This window comes from Hipposideros armiger, unplaced genomic scaffold (genome assembly GCF_001890085.2).
Source record: "Hipposideros armiger isolate ML-2016 unplaced genomic scaffold, ASM189008v1 scaffold_539, whole genome shotgun sequence".
Lineage (NCBI taxonomy): Eukaryota > Metazoa > Chordata > Mammalia > Chiroptera > Hipposideridae > Hipposideros > Hipposideros armiger.
Genome location: NW_017731889.1, coordinates 1,143,188 through 1,157,499, shown reverse-complemented (window position 1 = coordinate 1,157,499; position 14,312 = coordinate 1,143,188). Strand labels below are relative to the sequence as shown.

At 52.3% G+C, this 14,312-nt stretch overlaps 1 protein-coding gene across 7 annotated transcripts in view; it reads left to right on the top strand.

The window, feature by feature from the left end:
* Positions 1-2,015: 2,015 nt before the first annotated feature.
* PTCH1 (patched 1) overlaps positions 2,016-14,312 on the top strand; it is a 69,648-nt gene continuing 57,351 nt past the window's right edge. For 2 of the 7 annotated variants that reach the window (XM_019668802.1, XM_019668801.1), the window contains exons 1-2: positions 9,701-10,799; positions 12,448-12,640. In XM_019668802.1, the coding sequence (XP_019524347.1) occupies positions 10,602-10,799; positions 12,448-12,640 (391 nt within the window). In that variant the 5' untranslated portion in view covers positions 9,701-10,601. Of the gene's footprint in view, positions 2,509-9,700; positions 10,800-10,862; positions 11,014-11,491; positions 11,772-12,447; positions 12,641-13,190; positions 13,267-14,312 lie in introns of those variants that run through there. The other 5 variants (XM_019668803.1, XM_019668807.1, XM_019668804.1 and 2 more) reach the window with 5 other exon arrangements.

Genomic DNA, 14,312 nt, shown 5'->3' with positions numbered 1-14,312 from the left:
AGAACAGAGTTTGCCTCCCCAAAATATGTCACTTTGGGATGTTGATGATCTTAGGCTCGCTAATTTTAAGAAACAGCACACCTGGGAGAAGCTCTGAAAACCCAAGTAGAAGTTGCCCTTTTGTAAGGGACATTTACATTTGTAAGGGAAATCTCCATCTGTAAGGATGTTTCCCTCCTCTACTTGGCCTGCTTTCACTATCAATGGAGAAGGCACAGATTAAATCTGCATAACACTCTTACCGTTGTTTCCTGGACTTTTCCTGTTATCCTCCCACAACAGACTGTCCACCCTAGGCATCTTTTGTCTTTGGCTGAAGGAGGTATTTAAGGTGATGGCTTCCACCATTTTGGCGAGTTGCTCAGTGATGTTGGGTTTCTCCCATCTATACAGCAGGTAAACATCTTATTGAGCTTTGTTTTTTTTCTCCTGCTAATCTGTCCCTTATTAATTTGATTATTAATCCAGCCAGAAGCGCCTTAAAGAGTAGAGGATAATTTTTCCTCCCAGACACTAGCAACTTTATATTGTGGGCCATTTAAATGTCCTTTTGCTAAGCTGTTTATCTCTTTTTTTTTATTCCCTCTTCTCTTTCATATTCTAGACTACACTATTTTGAGATGTATTTATTTATACCTTCTTCCTTACCCCACCCAAGCTCATAGCAGGGCATGAATTGAGTCCTTTGATATGATACCAAATGTAATATTTCCGAGGGAAATATTGTTGGGTTTGTTTTTCCAATTATGATGACTCTTAGGATCCATGCTTAGCTAATATTCATTTGTGACTATTTTCCACTAAAGTCAATTGGTATGAAATGACTTTCTAGGCCAGCCTAATTCACAGGGCTGCCCAGAATTCCAATGTTTAATTACTTAATATGACTCAAACACTCTGGAAACTCAAATGACCCTATTAAAGGATGGTATATCGTCTTCGGGTGAGGGAGGTAAATTGTGACACCTAGGGCTTTTAAAAAATATAACTCGTGTACACACACACACACCCCTACCCCTAGTCACACTGTTAGCCCAGAATGAGGTAAAAGAGGGCTGGCTTTACTTGAGGACCAGCTAGTTAACTCTTCATAGTTTCAATACATTACCTTACCCGGTCCCTTGTATCTGTAACTCATTTTTATTTATTATGTGGTCCATTTAAAACAGCACCTTTCAGCTGCGCGTAAAATAGTCTGCCCTGCCATTTGAGCAGATAAAATGTTAAACGGGCTCTCCCCTATCCAGGGGAGACTTTTCGTTTAGGGCAAGAGGCTGAGCGCGGATGTGTGCGGACCCACCGCCCTTCCGTCTAACCCAATCACCCAAGCTTGCCTCATTTGGGAAGGCAGCGTGGGTGGGAGCATTTGGGTGGCATACCCCCCAAAACCACAGTAATTGGAAGGGAGAAGAAAGCAAATATCAATTAGTGACTCCTCGGCCATCTACCAATCTTGGTTTCGAAGGGACGACTCCACCTTGTCTCTTCAGAAGTAACGGCTTCCTAGGGACCTCCGACAGAGACGACACGAATCCACGTATATCTTGGTTCATTGAACGTTTCCCCGGGGAGGCTCTTGTTATCTGCCCGGCTTCCCTGGCTCTCTGCCTCCCTGTCAAGCCTGTGGGCCTGTCAACCAGAATGCTTCCAGCTTCTCAGGGCTTCCGTGAGAATGCGAGCAGAAAGGGCTTTGAGAATTGACGACAGGAACGATGGTGTTCCTTTGCAGCGCTCTGGGCGCCCCACATTTCCCGGAGTGGTGGGGCTGCTGAAATGAGCTTCCCTGCACCCCCAGCACTCCCCACCCCGGGGGCCGGGCGAGTCGCTAAATGTTAGCAAATAATGTGTGTGGGGTGGGGGAGCACAAGGTGGGGAAGGCGAGGTGGTGCGGAGACCCCCCGCCCAGCGGCCCCCCGCAGACGCGGCCGCGGGGGACGGGGAGGGGGCGAGTGGGGCTCGCCGGAGCTCGCCGGGTTGGGCGCCTCCCAGGAAGGCGGGGAGGGGAGCGCCTGTTTACCCAGGAGGGCTGTGCTGATAGCACGTTCCTCGAGTTTACTTTGCTTTCCTTGAGTTTATTGTAAAGGGGTAAAGTTTTCGGATCTGTCACGTGACCCTGACAGGTCCTGCCTATGGCGCGGCAGACCACCCACGCCGAGGGCCATGGAACTGCTTAATAGAAACAGGCTTGTAATTGTGAGTCCGTGCTGCACTCCGCCGAAAGCCTCCGGCGGCCCAGCGCGCCGGGGTTTTTACACTTTCTGTTCCTTTTGTAAAGACGGAGGAGGAGGAGAAGACGAAGACCAAGACGAAGAAAAAGACAACGACAAGGAAGACAAAGAGAGCCGCAGCGACCAGGCTAGGGGTAGACGAGGGAAGACGGGGAGCAGACGGAGGAGCGGAGGACCAGAAAAGGGGGGCACGGGGCAAAAAGAAATTGATGTGAAATCCAAGCCCTGCGTCCGCGCCATCGGCACCCGCGCTCCGGGCAGGGCTTGACGGCCGGCTATGGTGAGTGCAGCAGCCGCCGCCGCCACCTCGCCCTCGCGCGGCGCGCGCCCCGGGGACGCGGGGCTGCGGAAACCGGCTCCCCGCGCGGCGGACCGAGGGCCGGGCAGGCGGCGCGCCGGGGCCGGGGGGCGGGGGGGCTGGGTGGACTGCGCCTCCGGGGAGCGGGAGCCGGCCCCGCGTCTCCACGCTTGCTCGCTGACTCGCACGCTCCGGGCCCCCTCCCTCCCCCCTCCTCGAGGCGGCCCGGTGGGGCGGGGAGGGGCTGGCGGCGGCGGGCCGGGTCGGGGAACGGCTCCGCGGGGAATTCTCACGGAGGGGGTCTCTTGGGATCCCATTTGCACGCTTGAAAGGGTCGCCACCTTGGCTTCCGCTCCTCAGCCTGGTGGTGGCTACTGAGTCGCCAGTGGAGGCAGAGCTGGGATGGAAAGGCTGGTGCGCAGAGAGTGACAGCGCCCGAGGGGAGGGTACGGGCTGAGCGCGCGCGCACCCGAGCGAGTGCTCTGGTCTCGGGGGAGCTGGTGGAGACAGACCTGCTGGAGGGTTTGGGTACACACTCTTGGCACCCTGGCCCGGACCCCAGGGCTAGGAGAGAGAGACACCTTACCAAAACCTGGAGCTCAACATATTCCTCCCCTCCGCCCTTAGTGGGAAAAATGGCCAGGTCTTTTCTGAGTTCATGACGGGGGCACGGGTAGGAGAGGGGTGTGTGTTGACCTTGCGCCCACGCACTCGGGCGTTCTGGTGCCTGCCATCCATTAAAGAGGTGGGCGGCTTGCCCAGGGCTGAGAGGGCTGAGTGCAGCCTGAGGGGAGCTCTGAGGTGGCTGAACTGACCCACACTCCTTTAGACCTGGTGTCAACACTGGGGCCACAGGACCTCCAAAGACATACTTCTGGGGTGACATTTGCTACGTCTCAGGGATTTAAGTCCATGTTTAAACTGACTCCTGGTGTATGGATGACCAATAAGTCCAAAGTTTTCAGATCTTATTTTCTGTCACCTAAGAACCATATGGTTTGTTGTCTATGGGAGTCACCCAGAGACCTCTATTTCCCCTTTTTATCCTTCCTTTCTCTCTGGGCAGGGGAAATATATAAATAATGAAGACCCACATGGGTGGCTCTAAATATTTAATAATTGGATAACTGAGGTCTTGAACTACTACAATAGTCCCTTTTCAACATTTTGTGGTTGAAATTTTTTTTTTTTGCTCCAGTAATTCAACATACAATTAATTGCCTCCACAAAGAAAGACAATGCTTTTTGCTGTCATCCATTGTTACTGTAACTTATTATTTCTGGGTGGCACCTCAGGATAAGTTTTTGCCTCAGGTGCATTGCATTGTGTACCCATGTTCTAAAACATGGGGCTTTCAATTGTGAGGTTGTGTGTGTTCCAGTTGTCACCAGCTTCCTTCCACAAGGCTGGAAAGTGCCTTTGAGTCTTTATATTAAAATTGAATCAAGGTGGACACCAATAGGCCCATTCTCAATTTGGGATATTACCTTCATTTCAAATTCACTGATAAATGTATCTAATTTCTGGTTACAATCTAGTCATAATCTAATAAGCTATTTGAATAGGAGTTAGCACCACTTGGAGTTACTTTGTAGGGAAAAAAAAGAAGGCTCTTTTTACCAAATTGTCTTCAACTTTCTACAGATAGAAAAACTGATGAGGCAAATCAATGTGGATTAAAATCTCTCTCTCTCTCTCTCTCTCTCTCTCTCTCTCTCTCTCTCTCTCTCACACACACACACACACACACACACACACAAACTCACACCTTTTATTTTCTCCCGCCTCTGCCACAGTGTATAAAGCCCTATTGAGACTTGTAGGCGTGATGTGTAAACCGGATTAGCAGTATGAAAGAAAGACACACAATAAGCTGGAATTGTTTTACTTCCCTTTCATTTCTCATGCCTATATCTCTAATAAATTTGTTGCTCCAGCAGTGGGTCAAAGGGATCATGTTGCTCAGCTTCTTTTTCATGCAATACCCAATGACACAGATCACTGAAATGAATGGTGTGCCTTCTGCTAAATGCAAAGCTTGATATAGATATATTAGATGGGGAAATAGAGATGAGGCAAGAGAGAGATGGAGAAAGAAACGTTCAAAGTGTGTGTCTTTCCAGAATACATTTCTATCCATTAGAGTAAAGTAATGTAGCTAAGAAGATATTGAGAGGAGGGAGGAAATCAATATAAGGGTCAATGCTATGTTTTCTTTCAAGTTCATTGTAGGGTCTGAACATTTTCTCTGCAATTGGTGATATTCCCAGCAAGAGAATACCAGTAGCTTTGGCACTGCATAAAATCTAAGTCCCCCTTTCAAGTCAGTATTTGAACCTGGAGTAATAAATGTGCAGATTTCCAGGACCTTCTCAGGACATCTCCCATCTGCCACACCCCCCTTCCCAGCTCACTATAAGCTCAAAAAATGCCAGTGCTCCCGGGTTTGTGCTGTAGACCCCTCATTTACTCCTTTGTGGAATTGGGAGCAACTTCCCATTAAAGGAGATCAGGGGTAATTAGCAGCATTATTTTGACAAGTTGGCTAGAGCTATTCCCTTTCCTGCAGTCCTGGGGAGGGGGGAATAGGGGAGGAAACAGAAGGTGGAAGGGAGAAGGGGAGGGGAGTCTTAGAGATTTTACTTTCTGTGGCTGCTGAATCTCCATCTCCACCCCCACTCCCCAACCTTTTAGACTCATTTTCTACCATCACCTTTTAAGTAAATACAAAAGCTGCCAATGAGAAAATAATAAGGCATTCTTAGGGAGCCAAGAAAATGTGGATGATGGCATACTGGCTTGAATTGAGTCAAGACTCAACTCTTATCCAAGGTACCTGCTTTGAACTGCTCAGGCTGTGGCCCATCCTGTACCCTGGGGCTTCCATCCACAAATGGAATATACATCAAATCCCCTATTTCTCTCCCTACCCCACCCTCTCAACAGAATACTGTGTGACTTAATGTAACGTTTGCAATTCTTTGCATTTGTGTAACAAGTATTAAAGTAGACAAAATTGTAACATGGCCTAAGAGTCAAATTACTAGAATACATTTACCCCTTTATTCATTTGTACTCTGCAAAAATGAGCTAAATTACATTAGATTTTAAAAAGACCCATTTGTTTGGATCTGAGAAACCTGTGAAAAGTTCAATCTCACTGTGGTTTCTCATTACCCCACCAAGTCCAGCTCCCACAATTGCTTATCGTTGGAATGTCCAAACATAAAGGGCAGATGTTTTATTTCAGTGTCATCATTTGAATAATCGGATGTCATTTTTGAGATGTGTGTGGCATGGCCATGGATATTTGAAGTATTGGAGCAGAGAATGGAGAAGATATGAGTGAATCATATTTTAAGAGTTTAAGGCATCTGTTTTTTAAACAACAGACTCCAATAAAGTCTTGGATCATGATTGGGAGACCAAAATGACAATTAATGCACTGAGATGAACTTTACTTGGAAAGGGGAAATGGAACACTCAACTGTTGCTCCAAAGAGGGCCAGCAGCTCCAGCTGGTTAAAAGGCCACAAGCTCTTAGTTATTTGGTTACTCTCACGAGGGGAACCATGCTGCAGAAAGACCATTAAATGGACTATCTTCCTAGCAGACACCTTTGCAGGCCTGGCTCCTCCAGCTAGCCTCATCTCAGGTCTGGGGAATCCTTGTGGTTAGTTGAAGTTAACAAACCTGGTGTGGCTCTGTGGCCCTCTGCACTGGGCATGCATATTAAAGGCGACAATGCTTACAAATGTAAATAAGGGCAGATTGGTTAGGAACAACATTATCGCTGGGAATGTCGCACTCGCATGCATCAGCAATGAGGCAAATTGGGGGCAGCCTCAGCCCTGACCACCCAAGTCGAGCAGGCTTTTACACTGGCTCTTCCCTTTCTTAAAGCGTTACAGAAACAAGGCCAATTAGATCCTCAAAGTAATTCATCTCTGTGTATGAAAAAAGTAGACCACAGGGAAAGCGGCGGGTGGGGGTGGGGAGATTAAGATAGCGCTTGTTAGAGCCCAGGCTGGGGACCGCGTTCTGGAACCGATTGGTAGAATTTTCAGGCCGGGACCATTGTCTGAGATGCTGAAAAGTTAACCTATCAAACAGCGGGTGAGGGGGCTCAGGGCGCTGAAAACCCCGGAGATCAATGTTCAAAACGTTTACGAATTAAGTCAAACCGAGGGAAATGAGCCCGAGTGGAATAGGCGTTGCCATTGAAATGGTGCACATGTAGCAGCAGCCAGAACCAGAGGATATGCAGCTGCGTGCGGCGAGTAATGGGTTAGGGTTAGGGTGTGCGTACATAGCCTATAATTTCATTTTAGAATTCTATAATCCAAGTAGGTATATTGAAATTACTATACATAAAATATTGGGAGGAAAAGCTAATAATTTGATCTAAAACGTTGTAAAGAAATTTGAAACGACAAACATAGCAACCTATGGCTACATGGTTCCCTTGCCATAAAGCACACCTCAAATATAAAAAGACTGACATGGAAAACTAGGAGTACCACCCTCAAGACTTTAAAAAAATAATTTCCATCGGCAAGCACGAAATGGTTTGACTTGAAACGTTTGCAGAATTATTCACAAAAAAGCTAGAACTTTAAATCACCTTTCCTGATTTCTGCTATTTATCAAACAATAAAGATCAGAATTTTGTTCAAAGATTAAACTTGCTATGTGTCGAGCCCAATTTTCCTGCGATATTATTTATCAGTGTACGTAGTATCATTTACATTGGACGGTGCTCGTCTTCCCTTCTGGATTTTAGCAGCCTTTCCCAGCGCCGCTCACAAAATCACGTGCTCCTTCGGAGTTTTGAATTTCCACGCTGGCCGGTTAGTCCGCTCCTCCAGATCTCTTGAACACCCTCAGACACTTATTCTCTGCCTCGCTGTGTTCTACAGGACACCCTACCCCGCCCCGGGGTACTGCACACGTTTTGCCGGTTCGGGATCCGGGGTAGGGTCTCCCAGGGAGACCAGGAAGGAGAAAAAGCTATACAAGGAAGGTGGTGAGGCTGGGTAGGGAACAGAGAGATCCGGAGGACGAGAAAGAGGTGCAAGAGGAAGGAAAAAGAAAGAAAGAGGGGGAGCCGAAGAGGAAGGAAGAGGGCGGACTGGCCGACAGGCCCCCCACGGGAGCCTCGTGGGCCGACCGGGTGGCGGACGGGCGGCGCTGCAGTCCCTGTCCTGTCCTGGCCGGGGCCGCGGCCGCGGCCGCTGGGTGGTTGAATGGAAAGGAACCCGTGCGCTCACCCATTGGTCAGCCAGGGGGAGGCCGTGCGGGCATTGGCCAACGTAAGGGGGCCGGACCGCCTTCAGGAATGTACTACGGCGCGTCCGGCACGTCCGTCCGCGCCGGCGGGGCGCGCGCCTCGCCTGGGCTCCCGGGAGGCAGCGCTGGAGATCTGGAGCCCGCGGGGCACGAGCAGAGCGCACCGACTTCCCTACCTCCTTGACTGGGACCGCGCGGACGCGGGGAGTCCCGGAACTCGGGCGCGCGCGTAATAAGCCTCCCGGCCGCTGAGCGCGCGCCAGCCCGGCCCTGGGTCACGTGGCCGCGTGGGCTCCACCTTCTAAGCCGCTCCTCCCCCTTTCCATCTGGGTTTCTTTCTTTCCTCTCCTTTCTTTCTTCTTTTTTTTTCAATGAACACACACCGTGTGCATCTTAAAGCCACACGGCCCCATTTCACGGCTTCAGTCAGTTTCTTCCTGCTGTGGGTCCATCTGTAGTTCAACGCCGTTTTTAAAAAAGAAATAAAGAAAAAACATACTAAAATACGGCAGAATCGAGGGCTTGTGGGTCTGGATCCTATCTCAGGGAGGAACTTAACTTGCAAATGTAAGAAAAACAAATTCCACTGTCCAAAAAATTATTTTTAAATAAAAAGTGAAGCTATGTAGACAGTTTAATTTGACTATGGCCTCAGGACCCACCTCAAAGAGGCGCGTGTTTTCTTCCCCAACGGGAAGTGAAGCCCCGGGATGTCTCGGTGACACTAGCCGCAGTGTCCAGACAAGTCCTCATAATCAGCGCACAATTTGTTTCGAATGAATCCAACATCAAAGCCTTTATTCTCCCCTACGTCACGCTATTATTAAATATAACAGGATGCGTACCAGTTCTTGAAATAAAAGTTTAAAAGACTTTAAATAAATAAGGACGTGGTTAAAAAAAAAAGGGAGGAGAGTGGCTAAGCCCAAATTAATCCAATAGTTAGGATAACTTCTCTTTCTCAAGAAAACAATTTCGGTTCTCCGGGTTGTTAAAAGGATTCTGCTGTTTCTCTTTTACATATGTCACGTTAAAGATTCAAATAAAAACGCCTGCCTCCATGAGAATGCCTCAGTGTCTGGATTCCACGTTTATAAAACACTGCCTCCTTCAAACCAGGACTATGCTGCCGTAGGGTTTGGCGGGGGGGTGGGGGGGGGCGCGAGGGTACGGATCTTAAGAGGGTTGCTTTTCCCAACGTCCTTACTTTCCTCTTTAACTTTCCATTTTGTTTATCTTAATGTTGGGCGTTGTTCCCTGTGAGAGCCTAAGTCTTCTCTTTAGTTATAAAAGAGGAGGAAAAAAAATCTGGCACATACTGGCGCACTATCCACCACCCTGTCATTATTGGTGCAGGCCTGGGAATTCAAGCCGGACCTCCCAGTATTTGCTGCAGCTTGAGGCCAAGGTGCCTCTGAAACGGTTTTCTTTGAGGAATTTCAGAAATTGTTTAAGCGCTTAAAAAAATATTACATTTTCCCCCCGTGTCTATCGCGAGGCAAATGCTCGTGGGTGTTTGTGTGTGTGTGTGAGTGTGTGTGCGCGCTCAAAAAGCGTCTACAAAAAGAAGACACTGATGAAAAGAAAAGGAATAAAAAAGAAAGGGGGGAGAGAGCATTCCTTAATGGAAGTATTGCATGCGAGAAGGTTGGCGCTCTCGGAGGCTCCCCCCGAAGCCGGGGATGCACACACTGGGGTTGCCTACCTGGGTGGTCTCTCTACTTTGGTGAGCTGTTGCTAAGCAGCTAATAATAGTCATGTTTGCTGAGTAATTTCTGCCCTCCGTGAGCCAATCGCGTCGCAGAAACCCAAGCCATCTGACAGCCCCAGGGGCGGGAGCTCCAGCCTTTTTCTCTTTCGCTCGCTCTCCCCCTCCACCCCCTCCCCTCCTCCTCCTCCTCTTTCTCCAAATGGAGAGAGTTCTTTTTTTTCTTCTTCCATCTCATCTATTGAATCAAGGAGCTGCTGCGGCCGCTGCCCGCTGCACACACACAGAGCGGAGTCCCCAAGTCCCGGGAGCGAGAGAGGCGCGCTGCACGGGGGCAGAATGGTCCAGCGGGTTGGCGCGGAGCACAAGAAAGCAGAGTCCGGGATCGAGCAGCCACCGCGAGCCCAGCAGCCAGAGCTCGAGCAGCCCGAGCAGCCCAAGCAGCAACTTCAGGAGCCGCCACCGCCAGCAGCAGCCGCCGCGGGAGCAGCGGCGGCTGCCCCGGCCCGGCAGCGCTGAGACCCGCCGGGCACCCACGGACCCTGAGGCAGCGGCTCTGCGCCTGTCCTCCGCGACTGCTCGGGCGACCCGGGAGGCGCCGAGGGAGCCAGCGAGGCCGGCAGGAGCGGCGGGGATTTGCTGGCGTTTTCTGCAGTGAAGGGGTCGCTGCGCGGGGCGGGGGGCGGGTAGGGGGAGTTGGGGACCTCGAGGAGCGCCGAGCGAGCGCCCGAAGGACAGGCTGGCTCTGCGCGCCGGTTCTCGCGCTCCCGAGAACTGGATGTGGGCAGCGGCGGCCGCAGAGACCTCGGGACCCCCGCGCAATGTGGCAATGGAAGGCGCAGGGTCTGACTCCCCGGCAGCGGCCGCGGCCGCAGCGGCAGCAGCGCCCGCTGTGTGAGCAGCAGCAGCAGCAGCGGCAGCAGCAGCAGCAGGTCTGTCAACCGGAGCCCCAGCCCGAACAGCCGGCGGCCAGCAGCGTCCTCGCGAGCCCAGCGCCGGGGCGCGCCGGGCGCCCGCAGCAGCACGCCGGGCCGCCCGGGAAACATCGGTTCCCGCGGCGGCGGCGGCGGCGGCAACATGGCTTCGGCTGGTAATGCCGCGGAGCCCCAGGACCGCGGCGGCGGCGGCAGCTACAGCGGAGCTCCGGGCCGGCCGGCCGGCGGCGGGAGGCGCAGACGGACCGGGGGGCTGCGCCGCCACGCTGCGCCGGACCGGGACTATCTGCACCGGCCCAGCTACTGCGACGCCGCCTTCGCTCTGGAGCAGATTTCCAAGGTGCATTTCAGACTCGCTCCTCTCCTCCCACTCTCTCCTCCCTCCTCTTCCTCTTTGGGATAGCCCCGCCACACACACACACGCGCGCGCGCACGCGCGCGCGCGCGTCACACCACACACACTCGCACACACCTCTTCAGGAAAAGAAGCAGACAAGCGGGGATTGAAAAATTCAAACCCACCCTCAGGTCCTGGAAGGAAGGGGCTGTCTGAGGTCCGCAGGGGGTGGAGGGTGTGCGTGTGCGTGCGTGTGTGTGTGTGTGTGTGTGTGTACGCGCCCTCCCCAGCATGCCTTTCCCGGAGCACTGGAAAGCGGTCCACAGTGGACCACCTCGAGGGCGGCCGCAGAGCGGCACTGCCCGGCGCCCCCTGCCTTGGTGTCCCCTCCTCCCGCGCCCCTGCCCCTATTTGCAGCTCAAACCCCTGTAATGCTGCCACATTTCTTAACATCTTGGAAGGGGAGGCGGAGTACTGAGAGGCGGAGAGTAGAAGGGGGGGAGGGAGCCGGAATAAAGGTGGTTTCCTTTTTTGGCAGCCGGTTTTGCTTTTGTTGAGCATGAAATCTCTGCTCCCTTAAAAACTATCCTTGGAAGAGGGCATCTCACCTCTTGTTTTCCAGTTTTTGAGCCAGCTCTTATCAGAGCCTAGGGGTAAAGGGAAAGTTGTAAACAAATTGCCACCTTAAATCCTTGGTCCGGGTCTGCGGAGCGGCGGGGTTCATTGTGTTTACGAGGCTCGCTGAAATGTGTGGAATCCGGAGAAGGCGAGCACCCAGACGGGGGCCCGCCCGGGCCGCGGCCAGCGCCGGGGAAACGCCGCCGCCGGGAGCAGCCAGCGCCCAGCCAGGACCCCCGCCTGTGCCGGCCTGGGCCTTTTCCCTGTGCACTCCGCTGCTTTTTACGTTTAACCCGAAGGGAAGGGAGAGGAGGGAAAGATCCATGTGGCTGCCCTCTTCCGATCACAAATATTGTCGTAAGTTGCAGATGGCTGCCCCACTTCCTAATTCAACTCACACAGCGTCTCCTAACGCAATGGAAATGGATCCCGAGTTAGCTTCGGCTGCCGCGCTCAGCACGTGGATCCCCTTACCTCCACGCCGGGAGGGCTCAGGATGGGGGATCCCGCACTACATTGTTCCCAAAGCTTGCTCGCCCTTCAGCCCGCGTCCCCGCCAGGGCACCAGAGAGGAGTGAAGGGTCGGGCAGGATTTGCGGGGAAGGGAGCGGACCTTTGCTGGTTCATAAATATTGGGCTCCATCACAGGATTACCCAGCCCCTCCCCTACCAAGCCCGCGTGGCTATCGCCTGTGTTGAGTGATTTCTGTGCTCTGTGCCTCAGCTTCCCCTTCACGTTGTTCTTGCGTCCCAACCCCCCCAGCTTCCCCTGTCGCATTCAAAGGTGCTGCACAGGTCACGCGTGGGGGCGCCCCTGCTGTCGCCAAGGTGCAACTCCCACGCTGCAGCCCGTTTTTCATTTATGCCCCCCCACCCCCAAGCCGCTCGCGTTTTCCCGTGCTGGCCAGGGTTCCAGCCTCCTGGGCACTCTCCACCACTGTCGCGGGATTCGCGGGCGGGTGCGCGCAAGCGAGCGTGGGCGCGCGGGCTGTGACTCCCCGGCGCTCACCACTCCTTTTTGCTTCATCCTCAGGGGAAAGCTACTGGCCGGAAAGCGCCGCTGTGGCTGAGAGCGAAGTTTCAAAGACTCTTATTTAAACTGGGTTGTTACATTCAAAAAAACTGCGGAAAATTCTTGGTTGTGGGCCTCCTCATATTTGGGGCCTTCGCTGTGGGATTAAAGGCAGCTAACCTGGAGACCAACGTGGAGGAACTGTGGGTGGAAGGTAAGAGACCCAGCGCCGGGTGCGGCGCCCTCCCGTTCCCCACCCCGGGCTCCTACCCTTTCTTCCAATTGATAAAGATATTTGCCAGCGTACACCTAGGGCCTTTCGGTGACGAGCGAAAACCCCTGCCCTGCACCAGGGGGAATTGTTTATTGTTTGGGCGCCTGGCCCGGAGCCAGGCCCGCCCGACAAAGGCCGCGCTGTAATCTACTCGGGGCGCTGCGCTGTGCTAGGTGTTGTGGGAGAGAGCGGCGGGGGCGGGGGCGCGGGGCCTCTCCGCGGGACGGACCACTGCACGGCCGGGGGCCTCGGGGCCTTCAGCCGCTGCCGCCGCCGCCCGCCTCCGCCGCGCCCAGAGACGCGGCCACAGGCAGGCCACTCGGCTCCTGGCTCTGGTCCTCGGCTTCCGTCCCCCCACCCCCACCCACCGCGTCCAAAGAGAAAGAAGGGGGGGCAGGGAAAGGCCACCCCTCTGACTTGAGGGAGTGTGCGCGCCCCCGGCGGCCGTGGCCGCCGCCGTGGGGAGGGCGGGGGGCGGGAGCAGCGCGGGCCTGCGGAGGCGGCGGCGTGTGTGGTCCTGGTTTTGGACAGCTTTCAACTCGCGGGAAAAAAACATTTGTCTCAAGGTACAAAAAAAAAGGGGTGGGGGGATGGGGGAAGGAGTTAAAAAAAAACAGTAAAGCACTGACTGGAACGCATGTTTGCAAAGTAGATTAATGTTTCTTCGCGGGTGGGGGCTTTTTAAATGGAATTATTCTGGGGAAAGGCTGCGTTTTGCAGGCTGAATGAAGAAATGTGTTTTAAGAAAGCGGTTTTGGAGGGAGGGGCCACAGGAGCTCTCCAAGGGGTTCTGCCAGCCTTTTATCTGCATTCCTCAGTTTGTCGGGGGGCGGGCGGGGGGGGGGTTCTTGAAGCTTGTTTTTTTTTAAGCAGTTGTAAATTTAAAGTAGACCCCCTCTCCCCCGACAAACATCCCTCTCCCCCGACAAACATTTTACATTCTTTTGGTGATACAAGTTTTTTTGTTTGTTTTTGTTTGGGTTTTGTTTTTTTTTTCTGTTGGATGCCTTTTAATTCTTTTTGGAAAGTGACAGTCTTGCGATTTGGAAGCGTTTTAATCTCTAAACACTGCCTTGGGTCTCTCTTAAAATGGGATGGGGGGGAGGGATTTGAGCTAATTATGTAGATACTTGAAACCAGAATATGTGGAGTATTCCTAATGAAAGCTACACCTAAGACAAAATTTGGAAGCCTAAGTAAGTTACATGCATACTGGATTCCTTTCAGAATGCGGTTGGAAAACTAACCTTGGGAAAATTTTTTTTTTTAATTTTTCTTTGTGAAGATTCAGCTTAAGTGCTTTGCAAGCATATGGTAGAGTCTTTAGTGGAGAAGTGACAATTAAAATAATAGTCCAAATAATTAAGACGAGAAAACATTCTTGCCTTAAGTACCTTGGTAATTAATACAAAAGTGTCATTTGGATAGTATCCACGGGTGTTAATTTACCTCAGTTCAGCACTTCAGTGTCGTTGGTAAAGAAAAGAAGGGTTTTATTCACCATCTATGATGTCTTAGCAGCAAGCTTACTGGGCACCTGTAACATTCCTAGCAATGTGCAGGGATATCAAATCGTGGGAGGCATTCCCTGAGCACAAATTCATGGACTTAA